Here is a 23,053-nt window from a genome sequence, read left to right as displayed (position 1 = left end):
ACATGTTTGGGCGCCTGAAAATCTAGCCTGAACACGGTGTCATTCTAATGGCTGTACAATGTTAACGGGAATGAATTCAGACCAAGAAATTCAATATAAGAAACTATGGCGAATCGAATGAGATATTGTTCATCGAAATCGGTTGAGCGGTTTTCTTGTTGCGATTAAAATATTATCCATGTAAAATCCAATCTAATTAGGGGCTAACTTCGCATAGATGGTTTTATCTTACCTTAAAGTTTTTGTATTAAGAGGCCTACCTAGCTGGCGAAAAATTCGAAACGAGATTCGCTCGTGAACACGCCTAATGCGGCAACACCGCTCCATGTGTACTCGATCGGGCTGACGCGCCAGGCCGATGGCGACTAGGACTGTCCGATTGTCGGGTAATTCCCCGACAATCAGCAACGTTGATTTTATTCTTAGTTGAATGCATTTGAATACGAGTCGGGTCCGCTTTTTGGAAAATAGCTGTTATTACTAGTATTTCATTATTATCGATTGTTAGTTAAAATTATATATTTTCTCGAAAAGGGATGTTGGTCGATGCCGATCTTATCAGATTCCTCATTATAAAATTGCACAGTATACCAAATTTTATCTGTATATGACAAATCACTGAAATTATTGAAGGTAATCTATACCTTAGCCATTTATTGATTTATACAGGATGATTTATCAGCTCACCATCAAACTTTGTCATATGATAGCTAATCCAATTACAAAAAAAAATGTTAATGAACATATGTCCTATTTTAATTATTTACGAAATTATAATACTTTAAAGTTTTAATTTTTATATCATAATTAACTGCTAAATTTTTTTAAAATACATAAATATTACAAATATTGTTCAAAAAGTTTTTGTATAAAGCTTTAATTTCTTTTAAAAGTTATTTCGATGAACACTAACAATAAGTAGTTGAATAGGATCCTTGCCACAACCGTTCTGATTAAGCTTTAGGTAATACTCTACATTTATAACCCTGAAAAAACAATAAACTAATTAGATTAATTAAAAAATTAAATAAAGATGAATTTATTTATTTATTTCATATACATGTGATAAGTTCTACTAGTAGTAGTTGTGTTCTGAAAATGGTGAACCTGAGAAATGACTAAGTATCTCAATTTTGAGATAAATTCGCTTTAAATAACACGGTAAGTAAATAATCTAATATAATAGGAAATTAATTTTATGATCTATCTCGTTGTCTGCGGGAATTATAAGTGAAAATTTAAAGCCTTGAAGGAATAATGAAAGTGGTGACCTTAACAGATAAATAATAAAGACATTTATTAAAATCAGTTATCATTATTAAAAATGTATACAAATAATTTTCTTAACAAGTAAATCTTATCAATAAACGAATTAAAACTAATAAAAACAAATTCAGTAATTTTCCTTAATAAATTTGTACCCAAAACAATATAATTTAAACACTAACTATTTACTTATCATTTTATTCGTATTAAGAATAATTTCGAGTGTTGCGTTTCACAATATTAACATTCAAATAAAGCTACCATTCTTCTTTCAGTACATGCGTCGTTATCTCAATACTGAAAAGTTTTCCAATTTTAGGTAAAGATTCAGTTCGAATCGAAAATCCAGACTTTCCAGTTTGAAGATGTGCATCAACGTATTATTACATTTAGTGTAAAAGGGAATTTAAGGTATCGTTTAAAAAAAAGATAATTATGTTGAGCGTAAAATCTGAAAATTTTCGAGCTAAATTAGCTCAAGTAACTACAGTTATTGCCGGTAAGTTTTTTTATTACTCAACTTAAAGTTGGAAAAGTAAAAATTTTAATTAAAACTTTGAACGTTTCATTTTGAAACGGTTGAATTGAAAATGATTCATAACGATCAAGGTTGAATGATTTTACTCTTCGGTTCTTTTTTTTTTTTTCTTTTTATCTTGTTTTTATCCGAACACGAACGATTTTAAAACAATAATAATAATAAACGGTTTTTTTTAGTTTGGTAATTTAGAGAGGTGTCGTTTATCATTTCGAAAAAAAAAGAATCGTGGACAATAACAGACTATGAAAAGATTAAGTAATAATAGTTACGAACGCGAAGAGATTTATTTAATTCATATACGATTGTTTATGTCCCATTCAAAATTTAAATTTAGAAACGTTTTTTTTTTCGCTTCAAGGAAATCAAATAGTCAAGGATTTTTTTTTTATGTTGTAAATACAGTTAAACCTCGATATAACGGACCTCGTTAGAATGGACTTATTAATATTGTTATTTAAGATTGGGCTTCATTAACAAAAATTTCTTATAAGTTAGAATATCGATTACAGATGGCACTCCGAGTATGAAATACTGCATGATTGTTTGGTAGCCTATGTTAAATTAACTAACTATATTGAAATAAATATATTTTTTGCGGTTTTTGAAAATCGATAAAATTGTTTTTTTTTATGAATTGAAGCTCGGATAACAATTAGATAACAGAAGGGTAAACTAATAAAATAAAATTCTTCATAGTAAATACATAATTTCCACCTAACAATTTTCAAAAAATATTTCATGATTTTGGCATGATATTGCTTTTTACTGCTTTTTGGCTTGATGCTGATATTTTAATAAATAAATGTTTTTATATTAATTTTATTTTTGTACTTTCTATATTGACAAAATTAATGACATTTGATCTGTCAAAAAATAATTTTACTACCAACTTATATTATTCAAATTATAAATCTAGTTTCATTATTTAAAATATTTCATTTTAAATAATTAAAATTTTAATTTCAGCCTTGTTTATATATATACTGTACATCTATAAACAAAGATTTCAGTTAATTTTAATTTTATCTTTATGTTAGTTGGGTTGGGTAGGGTTCCCTTCAGTAGGGTTGGGTTGATTTCATGGTGTGTAATGTTTTTGATGTACTTTCCCAATAATTCTTGATTGTTGCTACATTTTTGGAAACCACTTCTACATTATGGACAGATAGCAGTGGATATGGAACAAAGAAGCTGACTAAAAGACTGATGGGAACAAGTTTTGACTCAAAATATTCAATATCTTGACTAAAATAAATTACCGAAGTAAAACAACTTAAGATAATTTATATTTTATTCATATTGCACGAAAAAAAACAGAAAATAATTCAAAAATGAAAAGATATAACCTCAATTTTAATAAGTTTAATTTTAATTGAAATATTATCTACAAAAAATATTTTCAATGAATATTCCTAAATAGTATATGAATACATTATATTGAGTATTTTTTTCATAAACTAAAAAACCGTATACAAAGCTGGTCAGTTTATTATTATTAATTCCCTTACATTATTGCAATGTATGTATATTTTCAATTATGATTAAATTGATTAAGCAAATCATTTTTTTCTTTTTATACAGGTTATCTCGCGTAACTTGTTCGTTAGAACTGTTTCAGGTTCCACTATTCGTAGAGATTTGAAATTTTGGTAACATGAGTTGTTCATTCAGCACTTTCGATCTAAAATATTTTCTAGATGGCCGCCACTTCCTGTCTACCGGAAGTAGAGCATAACTTCGTTATTTTAAATGGAGTACTATAGTTTTTATTACACTGATTAATACGTAAAAAAATAAGTTGACTTTGATAAAAGCTATTGGCACTTAGCGTTTTTCGTTTTCGAGTTATTTTGGTTTTAAAATTTTCCTCTGCGACTAAAATATTTTCAGATTATACCGGAAGTCCCCACCTAATTTTTTTTTTTTAAACGAAACACGAAAAATAAGAATTTCTTGATTTGCTTAAATATAATTTCCGTTATTGTTATCGATTTTAAATCTTTTTAGTACTAATATTAAGGCACCTAACAGATAATTATTAGCTCACATGCATCAAGTGACGTAAACAAATAAGACTTTGACAAGAACTCATTGAGAAGGCTTGTTTTCCATGGCACACTATATTAAATATCGATATATTTGTGCATTTTCAAAAAAACCTTAATTATCTCCCAAACTATTAATGTTAGGTATAGGACATATGGGATATAAAAGATGTAAAATGAGACGCCGAAGACGACTAAGTAATAAAATATAGGGGGTGCCATTTAAAAAAATTAAGTTATGGTACTTGCAAATTTTGAAGTTAACGTGGCATAGTTAAGTGACCAAACGATTTAGATTCTTGGCACCAAAACATACTCCATCATGTTATTTAAGCATGTTCTGAATCCTAAATTGATATCCCAAAAATCGAGTGTTCTCTGATTTTTTGAATGTCTGCTGGAGCAGATCTTTTTAGAAGAAAATCGGATAACTTGAGAACGGCCGAATCAAATTGCAAAAAGTAAAGTAATTCATAAACCTTGAAAATAGACAAATCCAAATATGTAACAATATACAGGGTGTTACTTTAAAAAAAAAAGTAGGTGGCGACTTCCGGTATAATAGGAAATGCTAGAAAATATTTTAGTCGAATTTTTATTTTGGCCAAAACCCCCAGAAACGTCTAATGTCCGGTCTCGCTGAGACACCCTGTATAAGATTAAAATATCACATAATAACATATAGGTAAAATAAAATTATTTATTTCTAGGAACGATTTAAAACTTCGAATTTTTTACATTCTATGCTAAGTTGTCGAACTGCTGCTACATATTTTCGTTGTAACTCGACTAATCCTTGTAATTTAGCGCCTAATTGATCTCTTTTCTGTTTTTCTTCGACCAAATTTAACTCAATACGGCATTTTGATTGTTTTACACCTTCAACGATTTTATCTAATTGTCTTAAAAATTCTTCACGACCAACATTCGACATCATTGCCCTATAAAAACAAAAATTAAGAATATCAATAAAATTAAAAAGAAAGGTTTTGTATTAATAATTACTCTGGATAGCTATCTGATATTGAATTTAACAAGGATAATTCCTTTTTCATATATTGTTTAGTATCTTCTAATGTATTAAAAAGGGTAAAATACTGTTTCGTTTCTTTGTGTTTCGCGGCAATTTGGTTATATAATTCAAAATATCTTCTTTGGTATTGAGCAAGTTCTGGCCGACTCGGGCTCTCATCCATTTGTCTTTGTAAAACAGATATAACGCGATTTTTTTTCGCTAAATGTAATCGAAGATTTTTCATCTTCTCCATCTCTTGTTGTAGCTCTTCCGCCAAGGAACTTTCATTTTCAGTCGTTAAATTTGAACTTTTCATTTCTTCTATTTTATTTTGTAATTGTACCAATTCTTTTTTACATTCCTCCTTAAATTGTAACTCCTTTTGTCGTAAATTATCATTTACCCTAACTAATTCTTCAATTTCCTTCGCATTGCCAGCATTTAATTCTTCTACGGCACATTCTAATTCATTTAATTTTTTAACCGCTTCCGATTGTTTCAATTTGATTTCATTTAATTCCGATTCGATTAATTTCTCTTCATTTATTAACGAATCATTATCGGTTGATAATCGATTAATTTGTTCTTCTATTAATTGTTTTTCTTTCGATTCAGTTCCAATTCCTATTTCAAATTGAAGTTCTGTGTAATGTTTACATAATTCTTTTCGTTCTTGATCGTTTAATAAATTAAAATCTGACGGAATCTAAATTATTAATACAAATTTAAGAAATAATTTATTTAATTTATTATAAAATTAAAAATCAAAAAAAAAATTAATAAGCAACAAAAATAAAAACCCACCTCATTACTAATAGCCATGTTGCTTAATAAATGTTGAATTTGAAGCTATAACATACACAAACAACAAAAAATAACAACCAAAAATAACTAAATAAACTAAAATAAAAAGTTTTGAGGTTAGATTAATGTTACCTCATGATTTTGGTCATCATTTTCGTTAGATTTTCTGCTCCCATAACTTCTAAAACCATACATTCCATACTCTAAAAGTGTGATTTGTACTCGAGAAGTTACATCATCAGGAAGTAAAGTTTTTCGTTTATAAAATCTTCTCGGTTTGTAAGCCTCATAAACTTTATCCAAATTTTCTAAAACTTCTTGATTACCTTTTTTATTTTTGCTTTTCTCAACATTAAATGTTTTATTAAATTGGTTTACTGCGTACAATCTAACAAATTCAGCATGATCTTTTCTAAATTCCATCGATTTTTTAACCAACCACTACGATTCAATTCACTTTTAATTCATTCTTCATTCTATATTTTACTTACTTGAACAACTGGAAATATATGAATAAAATCTAAACCTTGGATTTGATGTGGCTCAATTTTATGGCTACATTTCATTTTTTGTAAGACGGCTACAATTTTCTCAGTTAACGATCTAAGAAAAAGATTCATTTTAATCAATCTAAATTTTGTGATGGATTTTTACATTTTTTGTCCAATCGTTGAATTCTCTTGAAATAATAAATCAACGTCTATATCAACATTACACGAATCGATACACCATGTAATCCCCCCGACTACTTTATCAAAAGCTGATAGTGCTTTAATTCTAGCCCGAAAATACCCCGCAGCAACTAAAAGATCGATTATTTCTTGTAATTTAATTGATTGCTCTTCATCTTCACGCACTTCCACCTATAAATTAAAATTAAATTTATTTTATAAGCATAACATAACCTATCTTTGTATTACTTTCGCTTCATCTCCATCGCCTTGCTGTCGTATGGTCGCCTTACGGAATTTTTTTAATATATTTTGATTCACCGTTGCCATTTATATATGTTTCAATTGATAAATTTATTTTTACTGATTATGCTTTTTTATCTAATATAACCTATTTGTAGTTTTGGGTTTTAACAAGGAAATGTCAACGTCAAACGTCAATTAAAGTATTTAATTATGACGTTTTAAAATATGTATTGAATCATCTAATTATCATTCTATCTAATCTCGCTTTTTGTTCAAAATTAATACTATTAATTTTATTTTCTTTTTTTACAAATATTTAAAAAGGTTATTAAAATAAATTCGTTGAAAATTAATCTATAATGATACTTTAGATTAATAATTTTTTTTTAAACATTCACAATGTTATCGTATAACTAAAATATTATTGTACCCAGACGATATCAAATTTTATATTTTGTGATTCCCACATTTGCATGGTAAACAGTTACGATATCTTATTATAACTAATATTCTTTAGTTATAATAGTCGGTGATTCCCCGATAATCAACGTATATAAAGTACTGCGCAATCGAAACGCTTTCGTTATTTTTAGTGGCGTTTATTCTAAGATCTTCTTAATAAAAACAAAAATGTTTGAAGTATTTGTAGTTACTTCGGTATTAGTTTACGCGATATTTTACTTTTTACTGAAACGTTTCAAAAACGAAGATGAAATTCTTGATAGTTTCAAAAATGTTGAGGAGGGCGAAATCATTCCTATAAGTGTTAATTATCATTTTACAAGGTTGTGTAATTACGAATGCGGATTTTGTTTCCATACCGCTAAAACATCTTTTATGTTAAACTTGGAAGATGCAAAAATGGGTTTGGATATGTTAAAAAAAGCTGGTGAGTCATATAGAAAGAGATAAATAATGTTTAATTGATCTTTGTTGATTAATAACCATTGTTTCTTTTGTACTAATTCAATTAATAATGACATAAATTTATCAATAAAAATATTTTTTTTATAATAAATTTATTGTTAATAAATTGAACCATATTACGTCATCTATCGGTCCAACAATTAAGTTAACACATTTAACAGATTTCTACATTACCCTTCAGTACATAACATAAATATATAATTCTAATTTATTTTTATAATTTTTAGGTATGAAGAAGATAAATTTTAGTGGTGGAGAACCGTTTTTAGCAAAAAAAGGGATTCACGTTGGTGAAATGGTAAAATATTGCAAGAAAGCTCTAAATCTTGATTCAGTAACTGTTGTTACAAACGGAAGTATGGTAACTGAGTCTTGGTTTAAAAAGTATGGAACTTATTTAGATATAATTGCGGTCTCTTGTGATTCTTTCCATGAAGACACAAACAAAGAAATAGGACGAGCATTTTCGTCGGTAAAACTTCGAGAGGAACGAAATCATATCCACCAATTGAGAAAAATAAGAGATTGGTGTTTAGAATATAATGTGTTATTTAAAATAAACACCGTTGTGAATACATTTAATCATTTTGAAGATATGAGAGAGGAAATTCAAGAATTAAACCCAATTAGGTTCGTACAAAGTTTCGTTTTATTTTTTTAAATCATCTTTTATGTTTTAGATGGAAAGTTTTTCAATGTTTATTGTTAGATGGAGAAAATGTAGGTGAGAAAGCTTTACGTAATGGCGAAAAATTTTACATATCAGATGATCTTTTCGATCAATTTTTAAAGCGACATAACGATATTAAATGTTTGGTACCCGAGTCTAATAACAGTATGCAAAACAGTTATTTAATCCTTGATGAATATGTAAGTAACTTATTTCATTAAAACAATTTATACAGTATGTTTTAAACGTTGCAGATGAGATTTCTAGATTGTAGAGAAGGTGCAAAAATTCCTTCGAAATCCATTTTAGATATTGGAGTAAAAAATGCGTTGAAATTCTCTGGATTTGATGAAGCCATGTTTAAAAAACGTGGTGGAGTTTACAAATGGTCCAAAGAAGCTGATCGTTTGGCTTGGTGATTAAAAATTAAGATAAATTAAAAAAAGAATCTTTAAATTTTTTTTTGCGCCATCTGTCGTAATATTTTATAAGTATTGATTATTTTAAGATTGTGTCATTATCTTAATAATAAAACTCAACTCTATTTTATTAATAATACTTAGTTTGTTAAATTTATTAAAAATCATGATTGGAAGCAGTTGTATATCTATACACAAGTGTAATATTAAGCTGTGTATAAGCCACCTATTGAAGAAAGAACGAAGTTTTAATAGATTTCTTCATTATCGCTCAATAAAAAACATTAAGGTCGCCGTTCAATCACGTGATATTAGCAAAAGTGCAAAAAAAATTTGTATAGTTCCGCTGTTGGTTAAAAGAGGTCGTCGAGAGTTCAATTCAGTTATTCATAGCGACGCTTTTTTATATCAGCTTACAATTAGTCATCCTACCGTCGAAATATTTTATTCATTGAGGAATATATTCTGGTTCAGCCTTACGCGATGCCTATTCTCGATATTATTTGGTGTTCTTTTTTTTTTTTTTTTTGCGAAATGTTAATATTTTTATTAATATATATATATATATATATATATATATATATATATTATTAATATTTAATTAATATTGTTATAGTTGGTGTTATTTTCATAACTTAACATTTTTACTTTTAAACAATTAATTTTTATTTTCAATTATTTATTCAAATGTTTCTATTACCTAAATTTTGGTTAACACAAATTTTTTTTACCAGTATTAGATCCTAACTCAACATTAACAATGTATTACAACAATAATAAACATTTTCGACCCAATTCCACAGGAATCAGATTTTTGGCCATATACAGGGTGGATCAGTTTTTAATCGGGAAGCTTTACTAGGATGTAGTACTTGCCAAAATAACACAAGTTTTTTATATAAACATAGGGTCCCAACTCTTTTGTTTTCGAGCTATGAGCTGTCAAAGTTGAGCCAAAAATTTACATTTTATTTTTTATTTCGAGTATAAGTAAACCATAGAATTTGAATTTTTGTATGTATGTACTACTGGCTGATACCTTATTTTCAACCATACCTTAAACTTCCCTAGCACCCTCTAAGGGGATGCAATTCACCATCCCCTTGATTTATTTTATAAGAACTTTTTAACGCTATGTAATATTAACATAAAAAAATATGGGTTATAAGCACATACTTTAGTGGTACTTTTTTGTCTCTTTAGTATTTTCTTTAAGGTGGCGATTCGAACCTCTTGGGTTCATAAAAGTGATAAAAAAATCGGTTTTTATTTCGTCAGTCAATGATTAATATTTCAACAATATTCATGCATTTAATTTTACAACATTACTGAATTCGTCACTTGATTATATTGTATACAGGGTGTTTCGGTGACTCGGGGAATAAATTTAACCACATATACTAGAGTGAAAATGATGACGATTCATGTAAAAAAAAATAGTAAAAGTCTGCAAATTTCAAAGATACAGGCCATCAAAGTTAGGAAATTTTAACACATTTTTCCAAATATCTTAAACACTATTTACAGTAAAGCGCTGAAATTTGGTACAGTATAAATCAATGTCGTGTAAAATTGTTAGGCAATTTATGAGTTGGATCGGTCCGCAGGAACAATGCTTACCGGCTGTTCCTAAAGTTTGTTTGCTCAGAACTTTTTTATTCTTTCATAACCCTACGTTTATTTTTGCAGTTTCTAATAGTAAATTTAGTTTAGAAACTTTTATTACTCTTAGATAATATTCATAAAAATCACCGTTTTCGTGTTAAATCCAAAAATGTTGGGTTCCGATTTCAATAGTGCTATTACTAAAAAAAAGAAATCTAAGTTTTTGAACATCCTTTAGTATTTTTTATTACTTGTCTTGTTATTTTACGTACTTTTTTTATTATTCCGGTTAGTGTTGATTTTTAATTTATTGTTTTTGAGTTCTTTTATTAAACCAACTAAAACAAATTAAAAATGTGATTTAGCTAAATCTATACTTGGACATGTTGCATACATAATAGTTATGACAGCTCAGTTCGATTTTCACTTGTCATTGCTAATTCAAATTATTTATTTATTTATTTTTTTTAGTGTTATTGAATTCGGAGCCTAACATTTTTGCATTTAATACGGAAACGGTGGTTTTTATCAATATTCTCTAAGAGTGATAAAAGTTTCTAAACTAAATTTACTATTAGAAAATGCAAAAATAAATGTAGGGTAATGATAGGATAAAAAAGTTCTGAGCAAACAAACTTTATGAACAGCCTGTATAGCATTGTTCCCGCGTACCGATCCAACTCAAAAATTGCCTAATGATTTTACGTGATGTTAGTTTACGCTGTACCAAATTTCAACGCTTTACCATAAATAGTGTTTAAGATATTTAGAAAAATATGTTAAAATTTCATAACTTTGATGGCCTGTATCTTTGCAATTTGAGGACTTTTACTAATTTTTTTTACATGAATCGTCATCATTTTCACTCTAGTATATGTGGTTACATTTGTTCCCCGAGTCACCGAAACACCCTGTATATGATGGTTTTTTATTGTGAAATAGTTTTGTAAAAATTGTTATTCTAAGATGGTTTTTTTATTGTAAAATAGAATTAAAGTTGTTATTGATTTTTATTATTTTTTATAATGTAGAACCGTTTTTTTTTTGTGAATAAATAGTATTATTGTTATCTATGTCTATTACAAATTATTATTACTTTACTTTAGATTATTTATGTTCTTATATCTTGATAACAATTTGCTGTGTTATTTCTTACTTTCTCAGTGTTAATATAATCACTAAAAATTAGGGCGGAAGGACTGTGATCAGCAACTCATTCATAATTGCCTACAAATCTTCTATTTGTTATATATATTTATTTACTCAGTAGTTAAAAGAGAAATTGGCCATGAACAAATGTTATTACCAACTCAAGATTAGTAATCAATTTATAATACGTTTTATAACATTTTATTGGCAATTAATTATTTTTTATATTTATTTTTTTTTTTAATTTTTAATTAGTACCTAAAGCCATCTACAAAGTAATTGCCAAAGGTTTACTTAGTACTGTTTTGTCGATTTTAGGCAACCCATTTTACACCTTTTCGTAATGACTAAAAATTGTGACAAAATCGCATATCTTCAGAAAAAACACATTCATGAAATAATCACACAGCTATTGCACTTTTACGAATACGGAATCTGTTCCTAAGATACATAAGCATTAGATGACATATTTGCCACCTCGTTTAAGTCCCTAATCTCTTCTAGAGAACGATTTGTATTAAGCCCTTATTATGACGAACTTTCGTAATTTATTTCTGTCAGCGTCATGATTATTTTAGAATACTAAATATGTCATTCCGTAGAGTAATATATGTACTTCAAGCCTACGTATTTACTTTTTTATAAATATGTAGCATTAAGTCGTGAATGTACATCTACGTAACCTCTCCCGGCGTATATAAAAATGGACGCTTTGAACCGCCCCCTTAAAGCAACAATTTAATTAAAACCAAGTGATTAAATGAGATATTGTTCATCGAAATCGGTTTTCTTATTATGATTAAAATATTATTCATCTAAAATCAAATCTAATTAGGGTCTAACTTCGCATAGATGGTTTTATCTTACCTTAAAGTTTTTGTATAAAACTTTAATTTCTTTTAAAAGTTATTTAGATGGATACTAACAATAAGTTGCTGAATAGGATCCTTGCCACAAACGTTCTGATTAAGCTTTACGTAATATTCTACATTTATAACCGTGAAAAAACAATAAACTAATAAGATTAATTTAAAAATTAAATAAAGATGAATCTTGCAAAAACAATTAAGTAAAACTTTCTGTTGTACTACGAATACAAAAAAATTAAGAAAAACTTAATTGATAACAATTAAACGGAACATTGCCAAGATCTATTTATTAATAACTTTCAATTGAGTTCGTGTACACACTTAAATAAAACTCTTAAAATATACATGTGATAAGTTCTAGTTGTGTTCTGAAAACGTAACTAAGAGGTGAACCTGGGAAATGATTAAGTAACTTAATTTTGAGATAAATTCGGTTTAAATAAAACGGTAAGTAAACAAATTGGAAATTAATTTTATGATCTATCTCGTTTTCTGCGGGAATTATAAATGAAAATTAAAAGGAATAATGAAATTGGTGACCTTAACAGATAAATAATAAAGACATTTATTAAAATCAGTTATCATTAATAAAAATGTATACAAATCATTTTCTTAATAAGTAAATCAGCAATAAACGAATAAAACTAATAAAAACGAATTCAGTAATTTTCCTTAATAAATTTGCACTCAAAACAGTATAAATTAAACACTAACTATTTGCTTATCATTGTATTCGTATTAAGAATAATTTCGAGTGTTACATTTCACAATATTAACATTCAAATAAAGCTATCGTTCTTCTTTCAGTACATGCGTCGTTATCTCAATACAGATAAGTTTTACGATTTTTGGTAAAGATTCAGTTCAGATCGCAAATCCAGTCTTTCCAGTTTAGAGATGTGCATCAACGTATTACACTTAGTGTAAAAAGGAATTTAAGGAATCGTTTTAAAAGAACAAGATAATTATGTTGAGTGTAAAATCAGAAAATTTTCGAGCTAAATTAGCTCAAGTTACTACAGTTATTGCCGGTAAGTTTTTTCTTACTCAACTTAAAGTTGGAAAAGTAAAAATTTTAATTAAAACTTTGAACCTTTCATTTTGAAACGGTTGAATTGAAATGATTCATGACGATCAAGGTTGAATGATTTTACTCTTCCGTTCTTTTTTTTTCTTTTTATCTTGGTTTTATCCGAACACGAACGATTTTAAAACAGTAATAATAATAATAAACGGTTTTTTTTTAGTTTGGTATTTTAGAGAGGTGTCGTTTATCATTTCGAGAAAAAAAGAATCGTGGACAATAACAGACTATGAAGGGATTAAGTAATAATAGATACGAACGCAGAGAGATTTATTTAATTTATATACGACTGCTTATGTCCCATTCAAAATTTAAATTTAGAAACGTTTTTTTCTCGCTTCAAGGAAATCAAATAGTCAAGGATTTTTTTAATTTTGTATTACAATAAAACCTCAATATAACGGATTTATTAATATTGTTATTTAAAATGATTTCTTTTAATATAGTTTTACGATATCTCCACTAGATGGTGCTCCATACGGGTATAAAATTTAGTATAAAAAATCGTTTTTTGAGGTTATCTAAAAAAATTTACATACGAAAATTGTTTAAAATTAAATTATCTAAAACTTTTATTAAAACAATTTTTCCGAATAACGTCATTTATTACAAATAATTTAAAATATTTCGAAATAACATTTTGAATTATGGCGGTTTGACAGCTTGTCAGTGCATGTCACCACTTATTTACAAAAGTGCACGTGTAATAATGCCGTTTTGTTGTATTTGGAGTTGCAAAAATAGCAGTAAAAAGGGCTTTCGACTCTTCAGAATACCACGAGAATAAAATGAAAGGAAATTTGGCGTAATTTTATCAACAGAACGACATAGGTTTGAATTTCCCGATTACATTTCGAGCCAAAATGGCGGCATACCGCGGTACTTTTGGTCGTTTATTGAGGTTATCTTCCAAATTATTGATCGAATCAAAAAAGTTTTCAAACTAATTTTGTTTAAAATTAAGTTATCCAAAACTTTTATTAAAACAATTTTTTCTAAAAACATCATTTATTACAATTAAATTAAAATGATTTCTTTTAATAAAATTTCGCGATATCTCCACAAGATGGCGGTCTACACTGTTTCGTTTAGCATTTTATTAATAAACTTTTTTAATTTTCAAATTTTAATCAAATTAAAATTGGCATGTTTATCCCCGTTCTTCCCCGTATTAATCCGTTTTATTATACAAAAAATAAATTTATTTCAGCAACATCCGGAGCAATCGCTGATGGAATGCATTACGCTTGGTCATCGCCGATAGCGCCAATTTTAAGAAGTCCAGAAAGTCCGGTTGGTTTAATCTCAGAATCAAACGAAAATTTGGTTGAATTGATTTACATGATTGGTGGATTAGCAGGATTACCAGCAACGATCTTTATCGTCGATAAATTCGGTCGGAAATCGTCAATTTTAATTTCAGCCGTTGGAAATTTAATTTCCTGGTTTATGATAGCTTTCGCTACAAGAATCGAAGTAATAATTGCAGCAAGATTTCTTTGCGGAATGACGGGTGATATGGAATTCGTGGCCGGGCCAATGTACATAGCGGAAATCGCCGAAAAAAGCATCAGAGGGCTTTTATGCGGATTCATTTTTATTGCAATGTTAATCGGAGTTGTGGTTATGTACAGTGTTGGGCCATTTTTAACGATTCAACAATCATCTTTTGTTGGTGTTGCTTTTGTTGTTACACAAATAATTACGTTCTCTTTTATGCCCGAATCGCCTTATTACTATTTAGTGAAAAAACAACCAGAGAAAAGTAAAAAAGCTTTAAGATTTTTAAGAGGTGGCAAAGAAAATGTTTCTGAAGAACTTGATGAAATGTCAATTGCTGTTGAGCGGCAGGAAAAAGAACGTGGAAGACCTATTGATTTATTAATCGATAAAGGAAATCGAAAAGCTTTAACAATTATGACAGTTTTAAATGCTGTACAACACTTTAGCAGTATTAGTGTAATGTTAATGAATTTACATACTATTTTAGAAGATGCAGAAGGAATTTTATCCTCAAAATATTCAGGAATCGTTTTTTCTTTAGTTATGTTAATTTCGGCATTAGTTGCAATTTGCGTTGTTGATAAATTCGGTCGCAAAATATTATTAGTTTTTTCAAGTTTATTAACCGGAATATCTTTAACAATTTTAGCAACATATTTTTACTTTAAATCCGAAAACTACGAGAACATTGAATATATGTCTTGGGTTCCAGTGTTAGCAGTACTTTTATATGCGTTCGCCTTTAAATGCGGTTTGGGATTGGTTCCGATTGTAATGACGGGAGAATTATTTCCAACTTCGGTAAAAGCTATGGGTATGACGATTTCTGATGCGATGTATGTTATTTTCGCTACAATTTCCCTTTTGATTTATCAAGAGTTAATTCAATTTGGAATATACGTTCCATTTTATTTATTTGCCGCTTCGTGTATTTTAACAGCGGCTTTTGTATTATTTTATGTACCTGAAACGAATGGAAAAACGTTAGAGGAAATTCAATTTATTTTAAAGGGTTTGCCATATCCTCAAAATTCCAACCATTTTATTAGAAATACTAATGGAAATGTAAATACTGCTTTATAATATAATAAATTAATTTTTAAGCTTATTATTAATATGTATATCAAAATTGAAAGCAAAATTTGTACCTGAATGCTGATATTTTAGTAAATAAATGTTTTTATATTAATTTTTTTTTATTGACAAAATTAATGACATTTAATCTGTCAAAAAATAATTTTAATACCAACTTAAATTATTCAAATTATGTATCTAGTTTCATTATTTAAAATATTGCATTTTAAATAATTAAAATCTTAATTTCAGCCTTGTTTATAGATATACAGTATATAATTAGAAGATTTCAGTTTGTATTAATTTTATCTTTATGTTAGTTGGGTTGGGTATGGTTCCGTTCAGTTGGGTTGGGTTGGGTTGAGATAGGGTTGGGTTGATTTCATGGTGTATAATGTTTTTGATGTCCTTTCCCGATAATTCTTGATTGTTGCTAAATTTTTGGATACCACGTCTATATTATGGAGAGATAGCAGTGGATATCGAACAAAGAAGCTGACTAAAAATACTGATGGGAACAAGTTTTGACTCAAAATATTCAATAAATAAATTACCGAAGTAAAACAACTTAAGATAATTTATATTTTAATCATATTGCACGAAGAAAACAGAAAATAATTCAAAAATGGAAAGATATAACCTCAATTTTAATATGTATAATTTTAATTGAAATGTTGTCTATAAAAAGCATGAAAACTGTCACCACTTCCGGTGCAATCACAAGTACCCGGAACCTGAAAATATTTTAAATAAAAAGCTCACATCAAACATCATAAGCCCGCCAATTTTCAAACTCCCACTTCATTTAGTACTCTATATACCTATATACCTCTATGACCTGTATAGTTTAAACTTTATTTATATTTTAAGTATAATCAATTGCGTTCTCTTCGAGTAAAATATTTTCAGATTCATAGCATTTCCGGTTATACCAGAATGTTTATGTGTGCATTTTCAAAAAACCTTAATTATCTCCCAAACTATTAATGGTAAGTATAGGACATATGGGATATAAAAGATGTAAAATGAAACGTCGAAGACGACTAAGTAATAAAATATAGGGGGTACCATTTAAAAAAATGAAGTTATGGTACTTCCAAATTTCGAAAAGTTAACGTGAAGTCCATTTTAGATATCGCAGTAAAAATGCGTTGAAATTTTCTGGATTTGATAAAGCCATGTTTAAAAAACGTGGTGGATTTTACAAATGGTCCAAAGAAGCTGATCGTTTGGCTTGATGATTAAAAATTCAAAGAAATTTTAAAAAAAATCTTTAAATTATTTTTTGCGCCATCTATCGTAATGTTTTATAAGTATCAATAAGCATTGATTATTTTAAGATTGTGTCATTATTTTAATAACAAAACTCAAATATAATTATCTTTTTAGTTTCATTTTATTAATAATACTTAGTTTGTTAACTTTATTAAAAATTATAATTAGAATTAATTGTAATACTAAGCCATCTATTGAAGAAAGAACGAAGTTTTAATAGATTTCTTCGTCAATAATAAAAATTAAAGCAACAATTTAATTAAAACCAAGTGATTTTATTTTAATCTAAATTTAAATCGCAAAATTAATATCAAGAAAGTAAAAACATTAGTTAATATTGTCAATGTTCAAAAATGTCAAAGTCAGTTTTGTAGAAAGTCAGTGTTGCACATGTCGAAGATCATTTCCCCAAAAAGCCTCTACTGAAAAAACATTACGTAACGTTTAATATAAATGTAAGTAAACTGATTAGTAATAATTGTATCGCGCTTATCAACCGCTAACGAGTTTGTCACATAAAAGTGGTGAAAACCTGCAAAACTATCCGACGTTTTAACGATACAATGTGACCGCAATTTCGTCTAGCTATTTTGGGTTCGAAAATAAAAAAATAAGACGCAGTAAAACGGCTAGATTACGCGTTTTAAGGTGAGTTTTGGCAATCCATAACAATTTCGTTGCAAATTAAAGATGTAATTATGACGATATGATATCGATTTTTTTTCTATTTTATAGCGTGTTGAGGTTAGGTCGTGGTGGAGAATGCTACGAAATGAACAGGTTTAAATGAATTCTTGTTTTCATTTTGATTTAATTATGCATGGTGGTGCTTATTACGAATTATGTGTTATTTTTAGACATAGAACATGATTTTTTAAGTTTTTTTTTGTAGTAAATGTCATTTTTGACATTTCGCAAAATTTCATAACCTCACTTTTTTATTTTATAACCTGTTTATTTAGTTTTCATCACATTTACAATTTGCAGATTAAAAATAATTTATTTTTTTGTTTGTTTCAGTTGCTGTGTGCATGTTAGATGTTTATTATTGAGTGAAGACCTTTCTCGCACAACAACACAATGGCAGCTTATTTAAATCGCACTGTTTCAATGATGTCCGGGGATGGTCCTCACAATCGTCCGATTATAGTCGGAGGCTCCAGTGATCTTCGTCATCCGGTGATTAGAAACGGCGCTGACAACTCTCCTTTGCAGATATTCGTTCGGGCGAAAAAGAAAATTAACGATATTTTCGTTGAAATTGAAGATTATGTTAAAGATACCGTTAATTATATGCACGAATTGGAGAAGCAACAACAAATTATTGATGGAAATTCGGTTAAGAAATCAGAAGAATTTGTTAATAAAGTTCATGGTATTCGAGATGTTTTGGCTCGCGATCACATGAAAGTAGCTTTTTTTGGGAGGACATCGAATGGAAAAAGCACGGTTATTAATGCAATGTTACGCGATAAGATCTTACCAAGCGGAATAGGGCACACTACAAATTGTTTTTTACAAGTCGAGGGATCTCCTAATGATGAGGCTTATTTAGTTTTGGAAGGAAGCGATGAAAAATGTTCTGTAGAATCCGTTGGGCAACTCGCCCATGCTTTATGTAAAGAGAAATTGAGTGAATCACAATTAGTCCGGGTGTTTTGGCCAAGAAATCGTTGCTTTCTTTTACGCGACGATGTTGTTTTTGTTGATTCCCCCGGTGTTGATGTTACCCCAAACTTAGACGAATGGATCGATAAGCATTGTTTAGATGCCGATGTGTTTGTGCTGGTTGCGAATGCTGAATCTACACTGATGGTTACGGTGGGTTGCTTTTTTTTAATGTTAAGTTGATTGTTATCATTTTTTTAATTTTAGGAGAAAAATTTCTTTCATAAAGTGTCAACGAAACTTTCTAAACCAAACATATTTATTTTGAATAATCGTTGGGATGCTTCGGCGAATGAACCGGAATTTTTAGATCAGGTAAAAATTTTTTATTTAAAAGAAATAAAAAATATGGAGTGTTTTTGAGTATTTATTATAATTTCTTTATAAATAAATGCAGTTGGATGAACAGGCACAGGTGAGTTATAAACAATTAAATAAATAAACACCTTGCTGCCATTATCACTGCTAAAAAGCTTACTGGTGTGAAGTTATCCATAAATTCCAGCCATAAACTTAAAACGTTAATAATTCTGTAACCAATACGATTTGGGTCGCCAAATTTCATATACGGGACACTCTTATCTTCAAGAACAACGTACAACCCCATTTGATAAAAAAAAATTTTTCAACCCCCATTCCCAATAAAGGGATGTTTTCATCCTGATGTCCACCTTCGAATTAACCCAAATTCTACCACACAATAGAACACAGTTCTAAGTATTTTTACTAATTTTCAAAACATCGTAACCCTTGACGCTTTTTCAGAAAAAAAATTTGTTGTTACACTGTACATGTATACAGAGTGTCTCACATAACTGGTTTGTTAGAACTTTTTCAGGTTCTACTAGTCATAGAGGTTTGAAATTTCGGTAGCATTTGTTGTTTATTCGGATTTCTTGATCTAAAATATTTTTAAGGTGGCCGCCACTTCCGATCTACCGGAAGTAGACCAACCTCAGGGATCTTAGATAGGAGAACTTGGCACTGATTGTATGTCGAAATCCCACCGTAAGATGGCATTAGCGTTTATACTGAAATAATTTAATTAAACTAACAATTTTATTATTAATAGTGGGAATGATGAGAGACAGCAACAACAATTATTACCAGTATCATTCTTTTAATTTAAAATGTATTTTTAAATTTGTGTTTTAAAAAGTTGATGTTTGTTCAGAATGACAGATGAAAACGTCATTTTAAAGTGATTTTTTGCTAAGAGTATAATTAAGTAATAATGGTATGATTAAATAATTAGATTATAATTGACATTATAGTTTTGTTTCAGCTAACATTATAACAGGTTGGAAGCTCTTCAGATGCAATCTCACATGTCATATGACGCCCTGATATTCAAATGTGGCGGCATTATTTGACAGGTGTATTAATTCCCAACCAGTTGGAACGTTAATTGGAACCACATAGTGGCTCCAAACAGTTATTCTGTGCTTGGAGCTTTTATGTATAAACCCGATCCAACCTGTATTCTCGTGGTTTGGTTCTTAGCTGAATAATTCCAAAATATTCCCAATAGATGGCGTCACATGCGTTTCATTTTTAGTACGAAGTTTTTATTTAGAGAGTTGCATTTCTACGAAACTATCTTAATCATTGTTAAAGTCAGGAGAGGTTAACCAGCGAAAAAGCATTAATATTAATTTGTAATAAAGTTTATGTAATTATTAATTTATTTAACAAATAGTTTAAAAGGTTATTTATAGGTCGCAAGGGTTTAAGTAAGTTTTATTTAAACAGTGGCTCATAATTTATGTACAAAATTACTCCATATATCTGACATACGCGTTAATGAAAAATCATAGTTTCCTCACTTACACTGTAATATACTATTCTTTTTAGGACTTTCTAAATATTAAAAAAACGTGACGTTTCATAAAATTGACATTTAATTTTGACAAATTGTTGTGAAGTTGGTTACAGTTGGTAACATTGAATTTGTGTCCTTTGACGTTTAAAATTTATTCCAAAATTTAGTTAAAGAAATAAATTTATCGAATCAATTTCAATAGTATAACAAAGTATAGTATTCTACTCACATATAATGAGCTATTATTCACTGAGGTTAAGTTTATGTCACGAACGTAGCGAGTTGCTCGTATAATAATATACTATTAATATAACTTCACACCACTAAAAAAGCTTCGATTACTTTTTAAATTATAAATTTATAAACTATTTGAAGCAAAACCCATAAATCATTGTGTTTATTATTAATCATAATTAAATGGGTACGATTTCTTTAACACTATAAATTATTTTGAAATAGGTAAGAAAACAACATCAAGAACGTGCAATAGACTTCTTGGTAAAAGAATTAAAAGTATGTTCCTCAAAAGAAGCCGAAGAACGAATATTTTTTATTTCCGCAAAAGAAGCTTTATTGGCACGAATCGCCGAGGCCGGAAACAGTTCGCCATCGGCAACGTTAGCGGATGGTTTCCAAACGCGTTACTTTGAATTTCAAGATTTCGAACGAAAATTTGAAGAGTGTATTTCAAAGTCAGCGGTAAAAACGAAATTTGAACAGCATTCTCAACGTGGAAAATATATCGCCGGTGAATTACGAGAAGCCCTTGACACCATTTATAACGACGCTCAACGATTACGCGAAGCAAAATTAGTCGAACGAAAAGAATTACACGATAAAATTAATTATACCGAACAACAATTGATGATAATAACGCAAGAGATGAAACAAAAAATTCATAATATGGTCGAAGATGTTGAACAAAGAGTTTCGAAAGCTTTAAACGAAGAAATAAGGAGGTTAAGTAATTTAGTTGACGAATTTAATTTACCGTTTCATCCGGAACCTTTAGTTTTAAATGTTTATAAAAAAGAATTACACACTCACGTGGAAACGGGGCTCGGTTCTAATTTAAGAGCTAGATTATCAACAGCTTTAGCTTTGAACATGGAAGCGAGTCAACGCGAAATGACGGATCGAATGCAAGTGTTGATTCCTCCAGAAACAAATTCAACCGGAATTATTATGCCAAGGAGACAACAACCATTCGAAATCCTTTACCGTTTAAATTGCGATAATTTATGCGCCGATTTCCATGAAGATTTAGAGTTTCGATTTTCTTGGGGTATCACAACTTTAATTCAACGTTACGCGGGAAGTAAAAAGGCTAATATTTTGGCTTTAAGAAACGATAAAAGGGAACATCCCCAAAATTCAATTATTCCAACGACTCCAATTGATACTGTTGATGGGAGAATATTATGTGGAAATGCAACTGCTGAGGATTGGTCAATTTTAAGTCGAATTGCCTTAGCTAGTGTTAGTTCTCAAGGAACAATGGGTGGTTTACTTGTAGCTGGGTTTTTAATGAAAACTGTAGGTTGGAGGGTTATCATTGTAACCGGTGCTGTTTATTCATGTCTTTATTTATATGAAAGATTAACATGGACCAACAAAGCTAAAGAAAAATCGTTTAAAAAGCAATATGTTTCACATGCGACGAGAAAATTAAAAATGATTGTTGATTTAACATCAGCAAATTGTAGCCATCAAGTGCAACAAGAACTTAGCGGTACTTTTGCTAGGTTATGTCATCTTGTTGATGAAGCCACCAGTGATATGGATAATAAATTAAAAGAATTAGAAGGACAAGTTAATGGTTTGGATAAAGCGGCTAGTCGAGCTAAAGTTTTGAGAAATAAGGCGAATTATTTAACGCATGAATTGGAGTTGTTCGAAGATGCTTATTTAAAAGTTCATCATTGAAAATTGAAAATCGTAGAAAAAAATATATCTATTAGTATGTTTTACATTAATTTGTAAATATTGTTTTAAAGTAATCCATCAAAAAAATATTTTTTTAATAGAAATTTGACATTTATTAATTGTTTATATATTTAATTAAATATTAATTTTGTTAAAGAAATAATTCTTTGATGATTTACTTTTCAATTTTGAAACTTATTATTATATGATTGTTTTATTATCGCAATTAAAAACTTTTTACATATTAAAAATTATTCATTCAATCAAGTTTTTGTTCAGTTTGTTTTGAGTGAGTTTTTTTTTGTGATTTTCTTTTTGTAACTTAATTTAAAGAAATCTTAAAAGAATGGTAATCTAAATTGGATCAAAAAAGATTCGTATAAACTATCTTACATTAGTTATAAATTGTTAGTTGATGTATATATTAAGAATAAAATCAATAAACGTGTTGTTTTTAAAATCTATCATTTAATG

At 28.9% G+C, this 23,053-nt stretch overlaps 4 protein-coding genes across 10 annotated transcripts; 3 read left to right on the top strand and 1 right to left on the bottom strand.

The window, feature by feature from the left end:
* The first annotated feature begins 1,596 nt into the window (after window positions 1–1,596).
* Window positions 1,597–8,743, top strand: LOC111427423 (S-adenosylmethionine-dependent nucleotide dehydratase RSAD2-like). Of its 2 annotated transcripts, none has more exons than XM_023062562.2 (4): window positions 1,597–1,765; window positions 7,743–8,145; window positions 8,196–8,385; window positions 8,440–8,743. In XM_023062562.2, the coding sequence occupies exons 1-4, from the start codon at window positions 1,702–1,704 to the stop codon at window positions 8,602–8,604; spliced, it is 822 nt and encodes a 273-aa protein (XP_022918330.2). In that variant the 5' UTR covers window positions 1,597–1,701; the 3' UTR covers window positions 8,605–8,743. The 2 variants fall into 2 exon arrangements, with proteins under 2 accessions (XP_022918330.2, XP_071050203.1); XM_071194102.1 differs by lacking the exon at window positions 1,597–1,765 and adding an exon at window positions 7,086–7,477.
* On the bottom strand, window positions 3,085–6,781 carry LOC111427422 (coiled-coil domain-containing protein 93). Of its 2 annotated transcripts, XM_023062560.2 has the most exons (7): window positions 6,592–6,781; window positions 6,326–6,534; window positions 6,163–6,274; window positions 5,804–6,112; window positions 5,672–5,716; window positions 4,858–5,573; window positions 3,085–4,793 (listed from the first exon to the last, which is right to left on the bottom strand). In XM_023062560.2, the coding sequence occupies exons 1-7, from the start codon at window positions 6,670–6,672 to the stop codon at window positions 4,559–4,561; spliced, it is 1,707 nt and encodes a 568-aa protein (XP_022918328.2). In that variant the 5' UTR covers window positions 6,673–6,781; the 3' UTR covers window positions 3,085–4,558. The 2 variants fall into 2 exon arrangements, with proteins under 2 accessions (XP_022918328.2, XP_022918329.2); XM_023062561.2 differs by lacking the exon at window positions 5,672–5,716.
* A 3,817-nt stretch (window positions 8,744–12,560) lies between the features above and the next one.
* LOC111427568 (trehalose transporter 1-like protein) lies at window positions 12,561–16,003 on the top strand. The gene is made up of 3 exons (XM_023062777.2): window positions 12,561–12,674; window positions 13,035–13,258; window positions 14,522–16,003. Exons 2-3 carry the CDS (start codon window positions 13,195–13,197, stop codon window positions 15,895–15,897), a joined length of 1,440 nt encoding a protein of 479 aa, XP_022918545.1. The 5' UTR covers window positions 12,561–12,674; window positions 13,035–13,194; the 3' UTR covers window positions 15,898–16,003.
* A 1,448-nt stretch (window positions 16,004–17,451) lies between these two features.
* On the top strand, window positions 17,452–23,039 carry LOC111427303 (Mitochondrial assembly regulatory factor). Of its 5 annotated transcripts, none has more exons than XM_023062374.2 (6): window positions 17,452–17,618; window positions 17,899–17,943; window positions 18,184–18,984; window positions 19,039–19,146; window positions 19,229–19,246; window positions 21,113–23,039. In XM_023062374.2, the coding sequence occupies exons 3-6, from the start codon at window positions 18,244–18,246 to the stop codon at window positions 22,577–22,579; spliced, it is 2,334 nt and encodes a 777-aa protein (XP_022918142.1). In that variant the 5' UTR covers window positions 17,452–17,618; window positions 17,899–17,943; window positions 18,184–18,243; the 3' UTR covers window positions 22,580–23,039. The 5 variants fall into 5 exon arrangements, with proteins under 5 accessions (XP_022918142.1, XP_022918140.1, XP_022918139.1 ...); XM_023062371.2 differs by lacking the exon at window positions 17,452–17,618 and adding an exon at window positions 17,625–17,811; XM_023062372.2 differs by lacking the exon at window positions 17,899–17,943.
* The last annotated feature ends 14 nt before the right edge of the window (window positions 23,040–23,053 follow it).

The sequence above is a fragment of the Onthophagus taurus genome, chromosome 2, assembly GCF_036711975.1.
Source record: "Onthophagus taurus isolate NC chromosome 2, IU_Otau_3.0, whole genome shotgun sequence".
In the NCBI taxonomy this organism is placed as follows: Eukaryota; Metazoa; Arthropoda; class Insecta; order Coleoptera; family Scarabaeidae; genus Onthophagus; species Onthophagus taurus.
This window is presented reverse-complemented; position numbering and strand designations above follow the sequence as displayed.

Excerpts from the sequence above, each read along its gene's own strand:
- LOC111427422 (XM_023062560.2), bottom strand. The coding sequence starts at position 6,672 with ATGGCAACGGTGAATCAAAATATATTAAAAAAATTCCGTAAGGCGACC. Across the intron at positions 6,535-6,591 it reads GCGATGGAGATGAAGCGAAA|GTGGAAGTGCGTGAAGATGA; the intron begins GTAATACAAAGA and ends TTTAATTTATAG. Across the intron at positions 5,717-5,803 it reads ATGATGACCAAAATCATGAG|CTTCAAATTCAACATTTATT; the intron begins GTAACATTAATC and ends TGTATGTTATAG.
- LOC111427423 (XM_071194102.1), top strand. The coding sequence starts at position 7,219 with ATGTTTGAAGTATTTGTAGTTACTTCGGTATTAGTTTACGCGATATTT. Across the intron at positions 8,146-8,195 it reads CAAGAATTAAACCCAATTAG|ATGGAAAGTTTTTCAATGTT; the intron begins GTTCGTACAAAG and ends TTTATGTTTTAG. Across the intron at positions 8,386-8,439 it reads ATTTAATCCTTGATGAATAT|ATGAGATTTCTAGATTGTAG; the intron begins GTAAGTAACTTA and ends TAAACGTTGCAG.
- LOC111427568 (XM_023062777.2), top strand. The coding sequence starts at position 13,195 with ATGTTGAGTGTAAAATCAGAAAATTTTCGAGCTAAATTAGCTCAAGTT. Across the intron at positions 13,259-14,521 it reads AGTTACTACAGTTATTGCCG|CAACATCCGGAGCAATCGCT; the intron begins GTAAGTTTTTTC and ends AATTTATTTCAG.
- LOC111427303 (XM_023062372.2), top strand. The coding sequence starts at position 18,244 with ATGGCAGCTTATTTAAATCGCACTGTTTCAATGATGTCCGGGGATGGT. Across the intron at positions 18,985-19,038 it reads AATCTACACTGATGGTTACG|GAGAAAAATTTCTTTCATAA; the intron begins GTGGGTTGCTTT and ends TTTTAATTTTAG.